General features: G+C 39.5%; 2 protein-coding genes and 1 long non-coding RNA gene across 3 annotated transcripts in view; 1 reads left to right on the top strand and 2 right to left on the bottom strand.

Moving 5' to 3' along the window:
* LOC144665431 (uncharacterized) overlaps positions 1-14,615 on the bottom strand; it is a 38,151-nt gene extending 23,536 nt beyond the window's left edge. Inside the window, exon 1 of the mRNA XM_078526685.1 lies at positions 14,528-14,615. Within this exon, the coding sequence (XP_078382811.1) occupies positions 14,528-14,597 (70 nt within the window). The 5' untranslated portion in view covers positions 14,598-14,615. The remainder of the gene's footprint in view (positions 1-14,527) is intronic.
* Positions 607-5,074, top strand: LOC144665212 (uncharacterized). The gene is made up of 3 exons (XM_078526401.1): positions 607-1,057; positions 1,199-3,191; positions 3,641-5,074. The coding sequence occupies exons 1-3, from the start codon at positions 826-828 to the stop codon at positions 4,074-4,076; spliced, it is 2,661 nt and encodes an 886-aa protein (XP_078382527.1). The 5' UTR covers positions 607-825; the 3' UTR covers positions 4,077-5,074.
* LOC144665442 (uncharacterized) lies at positions 5,073-6,212 on the bottom strand. Its single transcript, XR_013572935.1, has 2 exons — positions 5,974-6,212; positions 5,073-5,563 (listed from the first exon to the last, which is right to left on the bottom strand). It is a non-coding gene; the product is annotated as an uncharacterized LOC144665442 (long non-coding RNA).
* Positions 14,616-19,881: the final 5,266 nt, after the last annotated feature.

Below are 19,881 nucleotides of genomic sequence, written 5' to 3'. Positions count from 1 at the left end.
AATGTTTAGCTCCCCTTAGTTTGAGTGGTTGTGATTTGAGTTCTTGTATGGGACTAAACTTTACCTCCATTATTTTTAACTGTCTTGTTGCGTTACTTGCATCCAACAAATAAATTCTATGGCAGATTGATTACTGCGTTTGAAGTTTCTAGGATGCTGCAACGATGTCTCCTGGCAAATGTTTTATCTTAAGCAAGACTCGAGTTTCGGTCCTTCAGTGGACCTCATCAGTTGCTCCTATGCTAAAGTCTCATCGAATGATTTGGAATCATTCTATTTGCCGTTTTTGTACTTGACTGCAGGATCGAAAATTCTGCTTTCTAATTGGCTCGTTTAACTGGACCAATTGTGTTAATGTTGTTCGATCCGTGCTTAAGTTGTGTTTGTTGAGAAGGCGATTTATCGCATTTTAGACCGTTAAAGGTCAGTTCTGATGCTAAATGGTGGTTCTTTCTTAGCCGTGCGTAAGTGGTGTCCCACATTATGAAGAAGGGCTTCATTTCGAATTTACTGCACAGCATGCGTTAGTCTTTAGCATAGATTTTTTCTTGCGATCAAAGATAATCTCGTGCAACGCAGCGGAACGGGGCTCTGTCAAAACATAGTTAGTAGAGGGGACTGGTTAGGAAACGCGGTTTACATCAAAGGCCGATGTCTTTGTTATGGTTTTCCCTTAGTCACGTGATCTTGACCGTGCACAAGAAAATCAACATGGCGATCGGAGTTACGTGAATGTGCGGAGAATTACGCTGTATTTCGCCGGATTTTTAGCTTAGATTAGTCTCGATTCGATAAATGTTATAGCTATATTGTTCATTAGTCGTCATGCCCGGAGATAACTGTGCTGTATTTGGCTGTGGGAGTTGTAGAAGAACGAAAGGGATCGGTATTTGGAAGTTGCCCGCGGCGAAGGACGAGGCACACAAGAAATGGCGGGACGATTGGTTGAGTGAGATCACAAAGACGCGTGAGATCGACCATGAATTTCGAAAAAGGATCGAAAATGACAAGGTGTTTACCTGTGAAAAACACTTCGACGTTGAAGATTTCGAAATATGTAAGTACGGCTACGATATACAGTAGAAATTGAAGATATGCTTTCGCTTGCCATATGGTTTTGTTTACGATCTCTGTGAAATTTTCTTGAATGTTAATTTTCATCTTTCTTATTTGTGTTCTACTTTATTTCCAAATGCAGTTCAAACGGCGAAAATGACGAAGAAGAAACCACGATTCGGCGCCATCCCAAGATTAAACATGCCAAGGAAAAGTCACGAGGCTGCAAAGCCTACACCAAGACCTGCTCGATCGGTTGTCAAGGAGCACGATCAACAACCCAAGGCATGTTACAAGTCGTTTAGTGAATTGTGCCAGCGAATCACTGGCTTGAAAACCCTGAAAGGTTGGAAATTTAAAACAATGGCAGACAGACTTATTATGAAAAAGACTGTAGAACCTTTCCTTCTCCCAGAAGTAGAAATTATGATCGATGACAGTCTTGCATACACTGTGAAAGCTTTCGGTTGTTATCTTCCTGAAGATCATCCCCTCTATGTTACTCACCGGCGTTCAGTAAGAAACATTTCAGTATGTGAAATTGTTAAAGAGCTGGAGGGCTATAAACTTTGCTGTGGAGTGGAAGCCAGTGAATTAACAAGCCAGCTGTTTCATCACGTAATTCCCATAAATGAAGACTCACTTCAGGTATGTGAGCATGGTGAACAGTTTCCCAACAAAGGTTTCTGGCGGTCAAAGGGCTGCCATCTCATGTGCGAAAAAGAAGTTGGGGAAGATGCTTGCCCACAATGTTTGGAGTACCTGGTTTCCTCAAGAAAGCCCATAAAAGCAAAGGAAAGGCGGCTCTCCAAACCTGCAAGTGTCAAGGCACCAGTATCAAAAACTGATCCGGAAAGAATTAAACTGACATTACAACAACAAAGACTGAAATGTGCCGAACTTGAGCGAGAGCTAAATGAAATGCGAGCGGCAATTGTCAAAACAAACATTGAAGTCGATCATGAACTTAGCAACGACTTCACTAAAATCCTCAATGAGGCTGATGACAACATCACTCCTTTCATGAGCCTTTTCTGGCAGCAACAGAAGAAACTTTTCTCCAGCAGTCGTACTGGGGTGCGATACCATCCAATGATCATCAGGTTTTGTCTTTCACTTGCTGCAAAGTCACCTTCATGCTACGAAGAGCTTAGAAATAGTAAAGTGTTGGTACTCCCAAGTCAGCGACGACTGAAAGATTATCGAAATGCCATTCGGCCACAACGTGGATTCCAAGAGGAAATTGTTCAGGAGTTGAACTCCTTAACTGACACATATTTTGATGTTCAAAGATATGTGGTTCTTTTGTTTGACGAGATGAAAGTCATGTCAAACCTTGTTTTGGACAAGATAACAGGAGAACTGATCGGTTTTACTGATCTTGGAGACTTGGAACTGAACTATGCTGTTTTGGAAAACGTCAATGAAATTGCAACACATGCTCTTGCCTTTCTGGTTCGTGGCGTTTGCACTAACCTCAAGTTCTGCCTTGCACATTTTGCCACAACTGGTGTTACCTCTGCACAACTAATGCCCTTGTTTTGGGAAGCTGTTTGTATATTAGAAACTAGTTGCAATCTGTGGGTCATTGCTGCCACATCTGATGGTGCTTCACCAAATAGGAGGTTTTACCGCCTTCACAAACCCCTTGATGGAGATGCAGGCACTGACGTGTGTTATCGTGCAGTTAACATTTTTGCACCTCATCGCTTTGTTTACTTCCTCTCTGATGCGCCGCACCTAGTCAAAACAACACGGAACTGTCTCATGCACTCAGGTTCTGGGAAATGCACTCGGTATATGTGGAATGATGGTCAGTATGTACTGTGGCAGCACATCACACAGATGTTTTATCAGGATGTGGACAATGGCTTGAAGCTGTTGCCTAGGCTGACATATGATCATGTGAACCTGACTCCATATTCTGTCATGCGGGTCAATCTTGCTGCGCAAGTCTTGAGTGCCTCAGTCGCTGCAGTTCTAAAGTCATTTGGACCTCCAGAGGCAGCAGCTACTGCCAAGCTTTGTGAAATGGTCGATGGCCTCTTTGACTGTCTCAACGTGAGAAGCACAACTGAACATCAAAGAAAGCGCAAGCCTTTCGTAGCTCCTTACACCTCTGTTGATGATGAAAGGTGCGTTTTGACTTTACAACTTAATATTTTTTTGTGAAAATAACATTGTTAGCCTTGGGTGTAAAGTCATTTAATTTTTTTACTCTGTGCTTTGATCCAGTAAGGACTTATGTTTAGAGGGGTTGATTCTGTTGTTATCAGAAGAAAATGTAGTATTCTAAAAAAAAAACCATGATTACTATTGGTACATTGAGCAGTTTTCAATTGAGTGTCATAAAACCAAAACCAAAGTAGTCACTTTAGCCAATCACAAAGAACTCAGACAATCCAGTAAACTCAAAGCAAATTGATTGGTTTTGATTTTACTTCTGATTGGCTGAGAAAGTGATGCAAGAGTTTTTAACCAATCACTAAGTGTAGTAGTCCAAAACCAGTGCAGACATTTTTATATTTTAGTCTTGCGTGATTCCATGTTTAAGATGATTTATGGTTTTGCTTTTATTTTCTAGATTTGCATGGTTAATGAAATTCTTGGACTACCTGAAGACTTGGAAGGAGAGTGTCGACAACAGACCTGGTAACTTCACACAGAATGCCAGGAACCGAATGTTTCTCTCGTGGCAGACGCACGAAGGTTTTGAGATTACTGTCCACTCTGTTGTGGAGGTAACAAAATTTCTGCTGAATGAAGGAATGGAATTTGTCCTAACTGAGCGGTTCTGCCAGGATCCAGTGGAAGAGTATTTTGGAAGCCAGCGCAAACTGGGTAGGCGCAGCGACAATCCCGATATAAGAACATTTGGCTACAACAGTAACACAATTAGAATTCAGAGGACAGTGTCCTGTCAGAGTGGCAACACTAAAGGTCGAAAGGACAAAACACGAGCTTGGGAACAGGTCACTGATCTGAAGTTACCATGCCGAAAAAAGCAGAAAGCAAATTAAGTCACAACTGTGTTAGTGCCATTACTTTCATATAGCAGTTATTTTATTTGGCCATTCATAGTAGGCCTTTTACCACAAAGCATGAACTGTACATTATGTATTATAGCTCACAGTTGAAGAAAGAAATTTCATTTTGCTTTTTTATACAAGAAAAGGTTTTTGCTTTTAGTTCAAATTTCATACAACCCTTTAAGTCCTAAGATTGATCAAAATCAAATTTCTCCTTGAAATGACAATGATATTTGGTATGTGTATTGAAAGTTGAAATTAATTCTCCTAAATTATTGCAAGAAATGCATAGATAACACTAAGGAGAATTTTTATGTTGATCATGGGGCTTTAATGTTGGGATAAGGTAAAAACTTAACTGCCTCTTTGGCCTTTTGAAGTAGGCCATCAACCGCATGGCATCTAGTGTACATGTACATTATGTAATATAGGAACAGAGTTACCGGTAACTCATATCATGGTTGCGGAAGAAATTTTGTAGTGCTTTTTGCAATAGGAAAAAAATTGTTTATTTTGACTCTTCAAACTCCCAAGATTGTTCAAATTCAAGTTTCTCCTTGTATAATCAATGCATCTGTTTCACCTATCAGGCAATGAGACTTTACTAATGGGACGGTTCATTGAAAGTACAAATACATTTTTTCCTGCTTTTACTGAAAAAAAAATATTGATCATGGGTCTTTATTGTTTAGTGATCAGGTAAAAATGTAAAGCATCCCTCTTGCAGAGCCACTCCAGAGTTACGAGTAAAAAGTGATAGCTGGCATTTCAATTTTCAAATTGAGTTTTTTTTATTTTTATAACATAAAAATGGAATAAAAGTTTGATTACAATTATTTAGAGTAAATGACAAGGAGTATAATTTGACCTTTAAGAGTTTATAGTTCTGATATAAGCATGAAAATTAAAATTGTTCTCACAGGTAACATGTACATGTACTGTGAATAGGGGTACTCATCAAATAAAAACAAAACAATATGCATTAACAACAGTCTCAGTCACCTCTTTGTTGTTCGTTCTCGTTACAACTTCTACTGATTTCCTTGCGAAGCGCCTTCGCTTTAGTATGCTTTGCCTTGATCTTATAGCGATGAACTATATCCGGCCTTGACAAAAGCGAACGAGCGCACAAATACATACAAGCTCACAATTCCATGCAAGACATTCTTGCAAACATGGCAGTCTGGTTCAAGTTCTGCACTTGATATAATTGAGTTATAGTTGGTAATGATGTCACTATCAATAGTTGCCTTGTGAGAACTAATTGCCCCCTTCTTCAAGCTGTTGGTACAAATATCTGCTCAACTCATTCCTTAAATATGCAGCAAACATTTTACTTTCTAACACATTGCAAGAAGGTTCGGGCTTAAATGTTGCTGCTGTTCGCTGTTGTGTTTTGCAGCCTTGTGTCTCTCGTAACTTCCTCTTGTTTTATACTTTTTTCCACAGGCATTGCAAACAATTTCGTGGTGCTCAACCTACGAAAATATCACCAAAAACAATTACATTAATAACTTTTCGAAGAACATAAAATTTAGCAGCTGGATTTTCTGGAAAGCTTTCCGCGACTCACTGGAGTATCGTAAAGAAATTATCTGCTACAAATTTTAACACTCGAACCGAATATAAGCTTAAACATGTTGCTATGACCCAGACCGCTTGAACTTCGACACCAAGCTTTCATTTAAGCATTTCTTGATTCATAGGGATCCCAGAGAAAATTTATGTCGACGAAAAGGCAATAAATAGGTTTAGATTTTAGGCAAGAGTTGCTTGGATTCCGTTTGTTGACATAGGTTATACGAGTCGCGATCGTGCAGCCAAAGTGAAACAAATTTAAGCTTGGCAGTGCAAAAGTACGGCTCAAAATTACAATCTTTATACTTACATTACCAACTGCGACCGAAATTTGCTCTTCTATATCTTCATCTCCTTTACAATTCCTATAATTGCCTCTAAGTCTTCTCCCAAAACAAACAAATCGGCTGCACTGTCCGCCATCTTGAATGAAACTGTGCACGGTCGGAGTCACGTGATGGGTCGGTTCAACATCGGCGGCCGCGCTATTGTTTTGCCCTTTGAAGTGTGCCGGTTTTCCTAACCAGTCACCTCTACTAACTATGGTCAAAAAAAGGGTCACAAGTGAAAATATTAAAAGTGACAGGCCAAACACGACTCCCGCCGGTCGCTAAAAGTTAGCCTTCAGTCTGTTAATGGAGGATTTCACTCGCTCTCTGGAGCCGTTACAGCATTGATCAGATTTATGCCATTGTGTCTGCTAGCTAGCTCTCTGGCATATTCGTTTGGTTAGATTTATCGGCTCTTGTTTGTTGAAAGATTCTTAATTGCCTTCAAAAGAATGTTGTAGTCTGTAATGTTTATCAGATCAGTGGGTCTCTAACCGTCATCTTGTTTGAAGTGGCGGTTATCTTGCAGAATAACGTTTCGTTATTCCACGGTTGCGAGGGTCTAAGATCCAAGTATTTTTATGGCTACTACAGTCTCTAGGCATTGAGAGCGATGGTTTCTTTGAGTTAATGTTTAGCTCCCCTTAGTTTGAGTGGTTGTGATTTGAGTTCTTGTATGGGACTAAACTTTACCTCCATTATTTTTAACTGTCTTGTTGCGTTACTTGCATCCAACAAATAAATTCTATGGCAGATTGATTACTGCGTTTGAAGTTTCTAGGATGCTGCAACGATGTCTCCTGGCAAATGTTTTATCTTAAGCAAGACTCGAGTTTCGGTCCTTCAGTGGACCTCATCAGTTGCTCCTATGCTAAAGTCTCATCGAATGATTTGGAATCATTCTATTTGCCGTTTTTGTACTTGACTGCAGGATCGAAAATTCTGCTTTCTAATTGGCTCGTTTAACTGGACCAATTGTGTTAATGTTGTTCGATCCGTGCTTAAGTTGTGTTTGTTGAGAAGGCGATTTATCGCATTTTAGACCGTTAAAGGTCAGTTCTGATGCTAAATGGTGGTTCGATGAGACTTTAGCATAGGAGCAACTGATGAGGTCCACTGAAGGACCGAAACTCGAGTCTTGCTTAAGATAAAACATTTGCCAGGAGACATCGTTGCAGCATCCTAGAAACTTCAAACGCAGTAATCAATCTGCCATAGAATTTATTTGTTGGATGCAAGTAACGCAACAAGACAGTTAAAAATAATGGAGGTAAAGTTTAGTCCCATACAAGAACTCAAATCACAACCACTCAAACTAAGGGGAGCTAAACATTAACTCAAAGAAACCATCGCTCTCAATGCCTAGAGACTGTAGTAGCCATAAAAATACTTGGATCTTAGACCCTCGCAACCGTGGAATAACGAAACGTTATTCTGCAAGATAACCGCCACTTCAAACAAGATGACGGTTAGAGACCCACTGATCTGATAAACATTACAGACTACAACATTCTTTTGAAGGCAATTAAGAATCTTTCAACAAACAAGAGCCGATAAATCTAACCAAACGAATATGCCAGAGAGCTAGCTAGCAGACACAATGGCATAAATCTGATCAATGCTGTAACGGCTCCAGAGAGCGAGTGAAATCCTCCATTAACAGACTGAAGGCTAACTTTTAGCGACCGGCGGGAGTCGTGTTTGGCCTGTCACTTTTAATATTTTCACTTGTGACCTTTTTTTGACAGAGCCCCGTTCCGCTGCGTTGCACGAGATTACCTTTGATCGCAAGAAAAAATCTATGCTAAAGACTAACGCATGCTGTGCAGTAAATTCGAAATGAAGCCCTTCTTCATAATGTGGGACACCACTTACGCACGGCTAAGAAAGAACCACCATTTAGCATCAGAACTGACCTTTAACGGTCTAAAATGCGATAAATCGCCTTCTCAACAAACACAACTTAAGCACGGATCGAACAACATTAACACAATTGGTCCAGTTAAACGAGCCAATTAGAAAGCAGAATTTTCGATCCTGCAGTCAAGTACAAAAACGGCAAATAGAATGATTCCAAATCATTCGATGAGACTTTAGCATAGGAGCAACTGATGAGGTCCACTGAAGGACCGAAACTCGAGTCTTGCTTAAGATAAAACATTTGCCAGGAGACATCGTTGCAGCATCCTAGAAACTTCAAACGCAGTAATCAATCTGCCATAGAATTTATTTGTTGGATGCAAGTAACGCAACAAGACAGTTAAAAATAATGGAGGTAAAGTTTAGTCCCATACAAGAACTCAAATCACAACCACTCAAACTAAGGGGAGCTAAACATTAACTCAAAGAAACCATCGCTCTCAATGCCTAGAGACTGTAGTAGCCATAAAAATACTTGGATCTTAGACCCTCGCAACCGTGGAATAACGAAACGTTATTCTGCAAGATAACCGCCACTTCAAACAAGATGACGGTTAGAGACCCACTGATCTGATAAACATTACAGACTACAACATTCTTTTGAAGGCAATTAAGAATCTTTCAACAAACAAGAGCCGATAAATCTAACCAAACGAATATGCCAGAGAGCTAGCTAGCAGACACAATGGCATAAATCTGATCAATGCTGTAACGGCTCCAGAGAGCGAGTGAAATCCTCCATTAACAGACTGAAGGCTAACTTTTAGCGACCGGCGGGAGTCGTGTTTGGCCTGTCACTTTTAATATTTTCACTTGTGACCTTTTTTTGACAGAGCCCCGTTCCGCTGCGTTGCACGAGATTATCTTTGATCGCAAGAAAAAATCTATGCTAAAGACTAACGCATGCTGTGCAGTAAATTCGAAATGAAGCCCTTCTTCATAATGTGGGACACCACTTACGCACGGCTAAGAAAGAACCACCATTTAGCATCAGAACTGACCTTTAACGGTCTAAAATGCGATAAATCGCCTTCTCAACAAACACAACTTAAGCACGGATCGAACAACATTAACACAATTGGTCCAGTTAAACGAGCCAATTAGAAAGCAGAATTTTCGATCCTGCAGTCAAGTACAAAAACGGCAAATAGAATGATTCCAAATCATTCGATGAGACTTTAGCATAGGAGCAACTGATGAGGTCCACTGAAGGACCGAAACTCGAGTCTTGCTTAAGATAAAACATTTGCCAGGAGACATCGTTGCAGCATCCTAGAAACTTCAAACGCAGTAATCAATCTGCCATAGAATTTATTTGTTGGATGCAAGTAACGCAACAAGACAGTTAAAAATAATGGAGGTAAAGTTTAGTCCCATACAAGAACTCAAATCACAACCACTCAAACTAAGGGGAGCTAAACATTAACTCAAAGAAACCATCGCTCTCAATGCCTAGAGACTGTAGTAGCCATAAAAATACTTGGATCTTAGACCCTCGCAACCGTGGAATAACGAAACGTTATTCTGCAAGATAACCGCCACTTCAAACAAGATGACGGTTAGAGACCCACTGATCTGATAAACATTACAGACTACAACATTCTTTTGAAGGCAATTAAGAATCTTTCAACAAACAAGAGCCGATAAATCTAACCAAACGAATATGCCAGAGAGCTAGCTAGCAGACACAATGGCATAAATCTGATCAATGCTGTAACGGCTCCAGAGAGCGAGTGAAATCCTCCATTAACAGACTGAAGGCTAACTTTTAGCGACCGGCGGGAGTCGTGTTTGGCCTGTCACTTTTAATATTTTCACTTGTAACCGAGCTGCGCACCAAAGCAAGCACGTGCGAATTTGGCGTACTGTGTGAAAGCTTAATTCGAGATAGAATCGTTTGTGGAATACTTTGCGACACTATGAGAGAAAAGTTATTGCAAGAAAACGATTTAAGTCTTCAGAAAGCCATTGATATGTGCAGAGCGTCGGAGTTTTCCAAACGCCAAACGAAATCGATAACCGAAGAATCTAAAAGTGTAGATTAAGTAGATAAGAAAGCTACACCGAGTGGTAAATTCCCGCCAAAGGACAGAAAGGATAAAAATGACCAGTCGAAGACAAAAAATGGAATCCAAAAGGCATGCAAGTGATGTGGAACACTTCATGCACCGAGAAAATGTCCAGCTTATGGAAAAATCTGTCTCAAATGCAAGAATCGAAACCACTTCGCATCTCAGTGTCTCACGAAGAATGTTCATTTAGTGGAAAGCGATCAAGCCGCTCAATCTATTGTCGAAGACGAGGAGTTAGAAGAATTATTCATCGGTCAAGTCCAGAAAGATGACCATGGGCAAGAATGGAAAGCATCTCTTCAAGTGAACAACAACATGGTAGAGTTTAAATTGGATACTGGAGCACAAGCAAATGTAATTCCATCGGATGTATTCAACTCGCTCAAAGGAACACCGCAGCTGAAGACAACTAAAGCAAAACTCACTGGCTTCAGTGGATCTGTAATACCTGTGCTAGGAGTGGCCAGAATGATTTGTAAGTACAAAGACAAACAGATTGATTCTGATTTCTTTGTTGTTGAAGCTGAAGGTCAACCCCCCCTACTCGGATTAAGAGCATGTCAGGAACTGAGCTTAATTAAGTTTGTCAGAACTGTTGACACAGCTGATGTCAATACTAAGAGTTCTATCCTTGATGAATTTAATGACCTATTTGAAGGCCTTGGAGAGCTTGAAGGGGAACACCATATTGAAATTAATCCAGAAGTTAAGCCTGTCATTCACCCCCCTAGAAAGGTTCCATTCACCCTTCTACCCAAGCTAAAGAACGAATTAGAACGAAGGAACAGTTGGGTGCCACAGAGAAAGTTGATCAGCCAACAGAATGGGTTAACTCCATTGTGATAGTGGAAAAGCCAGATGGAAATCTGAGAATATGTCTTGATCCAAAAGATTTGAACCGAGCAGTGAAGAGAGAACATTTCCAACTCCCAACAGCCACTGAGATAACTAGCAAGTTAACTGGTGCAAAAGTATTCAGCAAATTAGATGCCAAAGATGGCTTCTGGCATGTTAAGCTAGACCACCCTAGTTCCCTTCTCACAACCTTTAACACACCATTTGGACGTTTCAAGTTTAATCGCTTACCATTTGGCCTGAATTCCTCGAATGAAGTATTTCAGAAAAAAATGCAGTTTGCCTTTGAAGGAATTGAAGGAGCAGAAGTTATCTATGATGATGTTCTTGTATGGGGCAAAGATGAAGAGTGCCACGACAAAGCACTCAGAAATGTGCTTGAGAGAGCCCGCGAGAAAGGTGTTAAGCTGAAGAAACAAAAGTGTGAAATCAAGATTCCCGAAGTTGTGTACATTGGTGACAAGATTACCAAAGATGGAATCAAACCTGATGAATCAAAGATTGAGGCAATCCTTAACTTGCCATCCCCGCAAAACAAGAAGGATGTGGAGCGCCTGCTAGGCATGGTAACTTACCTAAGCAAGTTCATCCCAAACATGAGCGCCTTAACTGAGCCGCTAAGAGTCCTACTCAAGCAAGAGGTACAATGGCACTGGGAGGAGCAGCAAGAAAAAGCTCTTAATGAAATTAAGAAGGTCCTAACCTCAAAACCAGTACTGAGCTACTATGATGTAAACAAGCCTGTGAAGCTTTCAGTAGATGCATCCCAATCAGGACTTGGAGCTGTGTTACTTCAAGATAATCAGCCTGTGGCATATGCATCAAAATCCCTGACTGACTGCCAGAAAGGATATGCACAGATTGAAAAAGAAACACTGGCAATAGTATTTGGATGCGAACGTTAGAATAGTAGAAAGCCACTAGAAGCAATATTTGCCAAACCAATTGCCAAAGCACCACCCAGAATACAACGCCTACTGCTTCGATTGCAGCACTACCACCTAAACGTGAAGTACGTTCCAGGAAAACTGATGTTCATTGCTGATGCACTATCCAGAGCCCACCTGGAGACCACTAACACTAATCAAGGGATACCTGATGCTGAAATTGAAATGCAAATCCATCTCCTGGTAGCTAATCTCCCAATTTCAGAGCAGAAACTGAAAGAGTTTCAAGAAGCAACAAAGGCAGATCAATCTCTTCAGACAGTTGCACAGCTGACCAAACAAGGATGGCCTGACCACAAGAATAAAGTACCTGCTGATGCAAAACCATACTGGAGTTTCAAAGAGGAAATTCATGAAGCTGAGGGAATTCTCTTCAAAAGTCACAAGATGATTGTTCCTGAACGACTGAGACCCGAAATGCTTAAAAGAATTCACGAAAGCCACCTTGGAATTGAGAAGAGCAAGCGAAGAGCCCGTGACATCCTGTACTGGCCGAACATGAATGCACAGATTACAGATGTGATTGCAAATTGCAGTTCATGCCTAAAGCATAGAAAGAACAATACCAAAGAGCCACTGATACAGCATGAAGTTCCAGATAGGCCCTGGCAAAAGATCGCCTGCGATCTATTCACCCTTGGTGGAAAGGACTATCTCTTAACTGTCGAATATTACTCAAAATGGGTAGAAATCGGCTTGCTGCGCGACAGCACCGTAAGTTCTGAAGTCGTCACCCAACTTAAATCCACCTTTGCACGCTATGGGATACCTGATGAGGTCATTTCCGACAACGGTCCCCAGTTCTCAAGCCGGAAATTCAAACAGTTTGCAAATTCATGGGAATTTAAACACACAACTACAAGTCCCAAGCACCCACAAGCAAATGGACAAGTAGAAAAAGCCGTTGGAACAGCCAAATCTGTACTAAAGAAAGCTAATGAAGATGGTACCGACCCATACATTGCCTTGCTGGAAAACAGAAATACTCCAATCACTGGACTGAGCTACTCTCCAGCTCAAATTTTCCTTAACAGAAGGCTGAAAACCAAACTTCCAACTGCTACACAGTTGCTGAATGCAAGAATCCCAACCGATGCTAAGTCCCAGCTCTTAGCTCAACAGAAATCACAGAAGCTGTTCTTTGACAGAGGAGCAAAGCCATTACCTCCTGTCACAACTGGTGACACTGTTCAAATGAAAGCAAAGAATGGCTGGAAACCTGCTACGGTTACAAAACTTGCTCACACCCCTCGATCAGTAATTGTGAAAAGCAATGGAACTCTCTACAGACGAAACAGGAGAGACATCATCAAGACACCGGAAGTCACAAGTCCGAAAGGTGACAGAGGGAACACGCAGAGCAGAGGAAGTGACAGAACCATCATCAAGACACCTGAAGTAGTCAGAACAAGATATGGCCGTACTATTCGAGCACCAAGACAAGATGACTTTATATACTATTAGTTTTTGTATATTGCATGTTGCTATGCTGACTTGCTGAGTTGTTGTTATCAGCTGAGAACACTTGTTTTAAAATGACTTTTGACATAAGGTCTTGGACAATGAACTGTGGACAATGTTGATATTTTAATAGCATGTTTATTACTCCTCATACATGTATTTGCTTAGAGGGGAGATGTCATGATATATGTTACGTCACTCGTAATCACGTGGTCTTTCAATAAACATGGCAAATAGCAGACGTCAAATTTTTCGGGATGCACAAACATAAATTATCAGGTGCCTTGCGTAACATTGGCAAGATAGATTGTTCGGGTCACTGATCTCTTTGATGGCACAAAACAGGTTTAAACGCATGCTAACGTGAAGTGAATACCAAATCGAAGAGCATTTTTTCCTGGCCTGTAGTTAATCATAACCAGAAATTTAGATATGACTAGCTAGTTGTCGAAAATAAAATGGCTATTACAAAAACTGAATTGTTACGCTGCGCGCTTTTGTTTTTGGCGTATTTGAAATTTCTCTTTTTTTTTCTATTTTGCAATTTCAACAAATTTGGCAAGGATAACACAACACACATGGTTTATTTTAAAGTCAATTATTTGTTCTAAATTCTTAAAACGGATTTTAGTATCCTCTTGGAGCTTCTTTTTGTGCATAAAAGACATATCCAAGTTATGTTTTTCAGTAAATATGTGGTAGTCTTTGAATCAAAGCAAGACGCGAGTTCGCGACGCGAGTTGGAGACGTCAACTTCCATTTAGTTACAGACCGTTTTTTTCTGGTCGTGCGAAATGAAACAATTATCGAAGCAGTCACCGTTGAAAATCAGGATGTTTGCACAAACAGTGCTAAAATCAATGTACGAAAATGTTTGCAATAACCTTGTTTCTAGCCTGCGTAGCTTTCGGTTTTGTTGGGTTAACGCGCACGAGAGACAATAGACTAAAAACACCATTGCTATCTAAAAAAAAATTATCGGTTTCGAAATTAGCTTAACGAGACGAACAAACAAGTTGTTAGTTGAATAGGTAAAATTTGAACTGCTCTGAATGCAAAAAAATATCAAATGAATGTAGAATTATTGTACAAATTTATATCTAGACTTGCACCAAGTCGCGTCGAAAGACTTTGAGAAAGTAGCTTTGTTAGCGGGTGTTTGTTCTAACCGATAAAATAATATCTCTAAAATACGCGCATCATATTTTGTCTCGAGCTTTGTACAATTATTGCATTACGCATATACTGTGGTTAGATAGGAAACAGGAAAGTGTACATACCTTTCGCCCCTTCATGCATCAAGCATAAGCAAACCAACAAGAACACGCCTTCCTTCACTGAAAACACCATGGCTTGATATTTTGAAGTGATTACCGCTTCTTAGAAATTAAAACTGCTGCGAAAGTATAGCTTCTCTTTATATCAGCAACGAACGCGAGGGGGCGTTTTCAATAACAGACGTAAAAGGTGTGCAAGTTTCGGCATAGACCTCAGCAAAATAGCTTCAATAACAAATAAGTTGCAGCATAAAATTGTTGTATTTTCTGTTCAAATATTTGGTTCTCTCAGATTCGCTCGCCAACGAAGAAAATGTCATGGTATCGTTCAACGGGTCTATTCTCCACAGGGGATAGAGGAAATTAGTCAAGAAAGTAATTTTTTTGTGTAATGAAACGGTGATTATCGTAAAAGAAGTATAAGTAGTATAATGTCAGTACCTAGCCAGAATATTTATGTCATTCCCATTTATTGACTGAAAAATAAGAACATGGTATTCACCTTTTGTTATCGAGTGTATGGGGAGAATATCGCCCGAGGTCTGTCTAATGCGGTCCGAGTGAGGCAAGGTCTGTGAATGAATTAGTTAGGGTGATTAATTCCACTACGGATTCGAGCGATTATGTGTTAATCTTTGCCGCGTAAGTTTCTTGTGTTTTGCAAGCCAGTCAGCTCAAAAAGCTCCCGGGTATTACGGTAGAATCGGACCCGGTTATTAGAAAATCACATCACCCGTTATATCTTAACAAGCCCTAGCCATACAATAAATATCTGTTAGTGTTAAGCCGTTTCAAGGAAATCGCCGTGTGATCGAACAGTGTTTGTTTTAAATTGACTTATAAGAACCTAGTGACGTACAAATACGTCCCTATGTGATGTTTATTTGTTTAACAAACAAAATTAAAAGCTGTCCTGAAACCAGTTTAAACCTGCGATGGGCGATGTTTCCTTCCACTTCAAAAGAACACACACAGGCAATAAAAAATATGATCAACAGAGATATGATGGGAGCCTGAATTATAATAACTTACATTAAAATTTCTATTGTATGCTAGGATTAGACCAAATGAACTGATTTGCTTAAATGCGTTTGATGATATATTCAACTTAATGCCAAATGGGGAGTTTTTGTGAGTTTCGTAGATCTATTTATAAACCAATGGTAGTTGATTATTTTCATGGGCAAAGTGTTTGCACGTGTCTGTCGATGTTTCTACCCAGAGGTCATTAAAGGGGAAGACCACGTGGTGTTTTCTTTTTGAACCGAGCAGAATTTTTTATGGCCATAAGACTTTTAACTTATGTTTTACTTTCATTATATTAGCTGATAATCCTAAGCTGAAAACCAGTCACGTTCCCATTTCACATCCACGAGTGAAGTAATTAAGTCTTTAATGAAAAACTAATTCAACATCCTTTCAACATCAGTCTTAGCATTGTATGCCCCTGATGAAGGTTGGTTGGTTTTGTTCAACCGAAATATTGGGCCAAAATAAATTAATAAAATTAGTCCCTAGCTGTTTGATCAGCCCTGCATTTAAACCCAGGGTGGGTGACTTGATTTAAATAGGGGATTTTAATTTAAGTGACTTGGCGCGGCCTTAGCGTATTTAGTGATGTGATGAATAAACAAACACGAGAGTTCAATTTTTTTTATGGTTTTCTCTGTGTTATATTATTGCCTCTCCTGGCAATTTAGGGGTAATTTGACAAGGGATTTTTTGGGGGGTTATTTTTGGTCCAGGGATTTTTTGGGGTAATGTCGGAAGACTTAGGGATTTTTTTGGGTCCTGAATTTTGCCTCCATTCGATCATCCCCGTCATTTACAATCCGGAGTACCGCCCCCCCCCCCTCCCCCTGGGCATTTAAAGCCTTTCAACATCTCGTTCATTGTGTTTGTATTGCAAAATACGTATAAACAATGTATGTATGGGGTGGACATTTACCAAGGTCAGAAAACCGCCCATGACCAGAAGTGATGTAATTGTATCTTCCCAGATGTCATGAATATAACTACGGAGCAACATTGATGTCTGTGCTATGTTCGTGCGATGTTTCCATGTATTTAACCGCCAACTCCATAACGTGGAAAGAGGAATTGATTTATTAACAAAACCCAAAATTTAAATTGATGCTGCTTGATTTTTAGCCAAAAGGATGTTATAAAAACTATAAAATTATCGCATTAAAAAACAGCGATAATTAACAAGAAATTCAAACGTTACCAGGTATTCTCGCGCGTTGATTGGTCGAGAGTTAAAGACGACGAGAGTACGCACCATGAAAATTACATGACTTGTAACGCAACACAAGGCATCTTAAGTAAGACACAAGAAATTGTCGGACGTCACCGAAAAACGAAAATCGAAAAGTGGTGAAAATTCAATTGGGTAATTTGTGAGAAATCGCTGACAAACTTTGACGATGATGGTTTTCATCTAAATTTATCAGTAAATAATTTTCAATTCATATTCCGCTCGCACAAACACCAACCTGATGGAGGGTTTGTTAGTAGTATGTGACTGGAATAGATCTGGTTGCATCGGCGTGTCCATTTGAAGGGGCTATGTCACAGACGGAGCTCCTGGCAAAAATGCCCATTTTTGTTTTCTCATGCTTTTCTATCTTAGAAAACTATTATTCAGAGTTCCCCTCAATTTAGAAGTTTTTTTTTATACATCAGAAATGTTTAAAACGTCGCGGCAAAGCTTTTTTAAAGGTCTATCTTTGACAATGCCCTACCAACATCACCTTCAAGGAAGTGTTAAGCTTCAGTAACACACATCGGTTGAGAGCAAAAGGGTCTTTCACTGTGTGTGAATTCTGCTTATTTCATATAACCTTTGACAGTAAGAATAGGGACTCTAGATATCAAAATTATAGTGCAGTACACGGGGTTTCAAAATAACTGCCCCCTTTTTTTAAAATGAAACCCCATAAAACAATCACCATGTTGATACTGGCAGACAAAAGACGACCTTAAACCAGGGTATCTCGTGTTGATATAGGGGTAGGTATACTAGAGGATCATTTTCCGCGACATTCGGCCTCATTTGACAAATTGAATACGTCACAATCCATTCTGATCCCACTTTATTGATTTACGCCTTAAAGGTGTTAAAATAATTTACTCGCCGTTCGACTGCTTTTGCTCAATAGTTTGTTTACAAAAGTACAACACAAGACAAACAACCAATGTACTGGAAAAGTTGTTTATTGATAGCTGCACACTAAGTTTCCAGTATCACCTATAATGTAAGAGCTTATAATATCCCGTTACACTAACTAACTTAAGCTGACCTATGGTATACGTAGTTATGACATTTTTAAAATCAAAAAAGGAGAAGCGGAAACTAAAAGCAAAACGTTACCCATATTAACTTTAAAGATTCTTCTAATAATTATGCCATAGTTAGCTACTTTAAGTAACTTTTAAACAAGGGTTAAGGTGAATATAATGTCAAATTAGTATACGTAATTGGACTACATGCTGTCCAATTTGGAAATAATTTGATGAAAAAAATTCCGAGGGCAGCCAAAATTGGACGAGGCCGTAAGCCGAGTCCAATTTGGCTGTCAGAGGAATTTTTTGAATCTAATTATTTCCAAATTGGACAAGCATGTAGTCCGGTTACATATTAATTATATAGCTTGCAGTCAGTCAATCCAGCGTAAATAATAAACTTTTTTATATGTCCAGAGCGGGAAAAAACATTCAACAATAGTAGGCATAAAAAAAATAAAAAATAAAAATAAATATATGTTTATAGTGGTCATGCACTTAGCTTCATATCTCAACGAGATAGCTAGTTTACAGGCATGCCACTGAAACAGAGGAAACAAATAATGTTAAATAAACATAACAAGGTTAAAAATTCCAACTGGCAGGAGGCAGACCAGTTGGCTATATACAAAGCATGGTCGAGGATTTGAACTCGGGACAACCGAGAAACAAATCCAGTAAGTAGCAAGGGAAGGTCTTGAAGCGGGGACCTCCAGATTACAACACAAGCGCCATAAACCACTCGGCCACGCTTGCCTCCTTAATAACACAGCACATGCAACTCACTCAAAGCATTGTCTTCACGAATATAACTTAAACAAAACAGTGCAATTTTATTCACCTGAGTTTGCGAAGCTTGCTACAAAGTGAGTGAAAACACTGCATCAATCAACGAAAGTCGTAAACAAAGTGTCCGAAGAGCTTTACAACTTCTTGAATCTGACATACTCCTTTCCACTATTTCGTTCATACTTCATGGCCGTGTTTTCTTTTTCGAATTTCAGCATAATTAAAAACGACAAAGAATTGCATCTAGCTCGTGGCGATGAGTATCTGACAGATTTCTTGCTTCCCTTCGCTGCACTTACGTTCACCCAAGTTTTGTACTATTAAAGGCGTTTTGCTCTTAGTTTTTGCTTCTTAGTGTAGCTAGCTCCTCCTCTGACAACGTAGAAATTTTCTCTTTGTTGTTACTATTGCTGGAAAGCTCAAAAGGAATGGAAAAACGTAGCAAACTTGCCTTAAAAATTCCGCCATTGTCGACTAACAATGCGACAAGTTTTACCAGGCTGACGCTATGCTTAATGCTAATTGGCTGATATCCGTCACATGTCGCTTTTCCTTCGATTTGATTGGCTGAGACAAAACTGTCCAATTTTTCTTAAATTGGACAGTTTGTGCATTTTACCTGAAAGTCCTATTCGAAACTATCCAAATTTAATCCCAAATTGGACAGTTCTCAGAAATTAAGGAAAAATAGCTGCGCTGACAATATAGGATTTACTGACAGCTATATAATTACAGTTATCAAATTATTGATAGCTGTCTATAAAGTTTCCTGAAACAATGCTCTAAGGGGTTATAATATCCCGTTTAAACCATCTTACTCTGTTTAGTTAACATTAGAAAAAAAAAATAAAAAGATATAGCAAAAATTTACTTAATCTTGAAGTAATCTCTCACCATTTTTTTCTCATGTTGACTTTATGCTGTTAAGTTTTAAATTACTTTTATCTTGGGTATAAGCGGACTGTGAGATTAGTAAATGCACGACAATGAATATAATGCCATTCACAATGTAAACACTTCACTACTTTTTGAATAGCTTTATGAATGATTTTGATATTCTTCTCCGGCATAGTGAATTAAGGAAGTCGCATATGCCGACAGATTGGTTAAAACGTTTGTTTTGCAACAAATTCCATTTTATAACATGGCAATGCAATCAAAATAAATTTCCGAAGTCGTACCCAGAACACAGATACCAAACTCATGCTGGTTCTCATATGATCGCCCCGATCGTCTCTGTCGCTTCTGTCGTTTGCAAAGTCTGAGGTGATTGGAGCAAGCAA

Source organism: Oculina patagonica, chromosome 9 (genome assembly GCF_052425735.1).
Source record: "Oculina patagonica isolate OP01 chromosome 9, crgOcupat, whole genome shotgun sequence".
NCBI lineage: Eukaryota > Metazoa > Cnidaria > Anthozoa > Scleractinia > Oculinidae > Oculina > Oculina patagonica.
The sequence above is the reverse complement of the archived record's forward strand: the minus strand, read 5'-3'. Positions and strand labels throughout refer to the sequence as shown.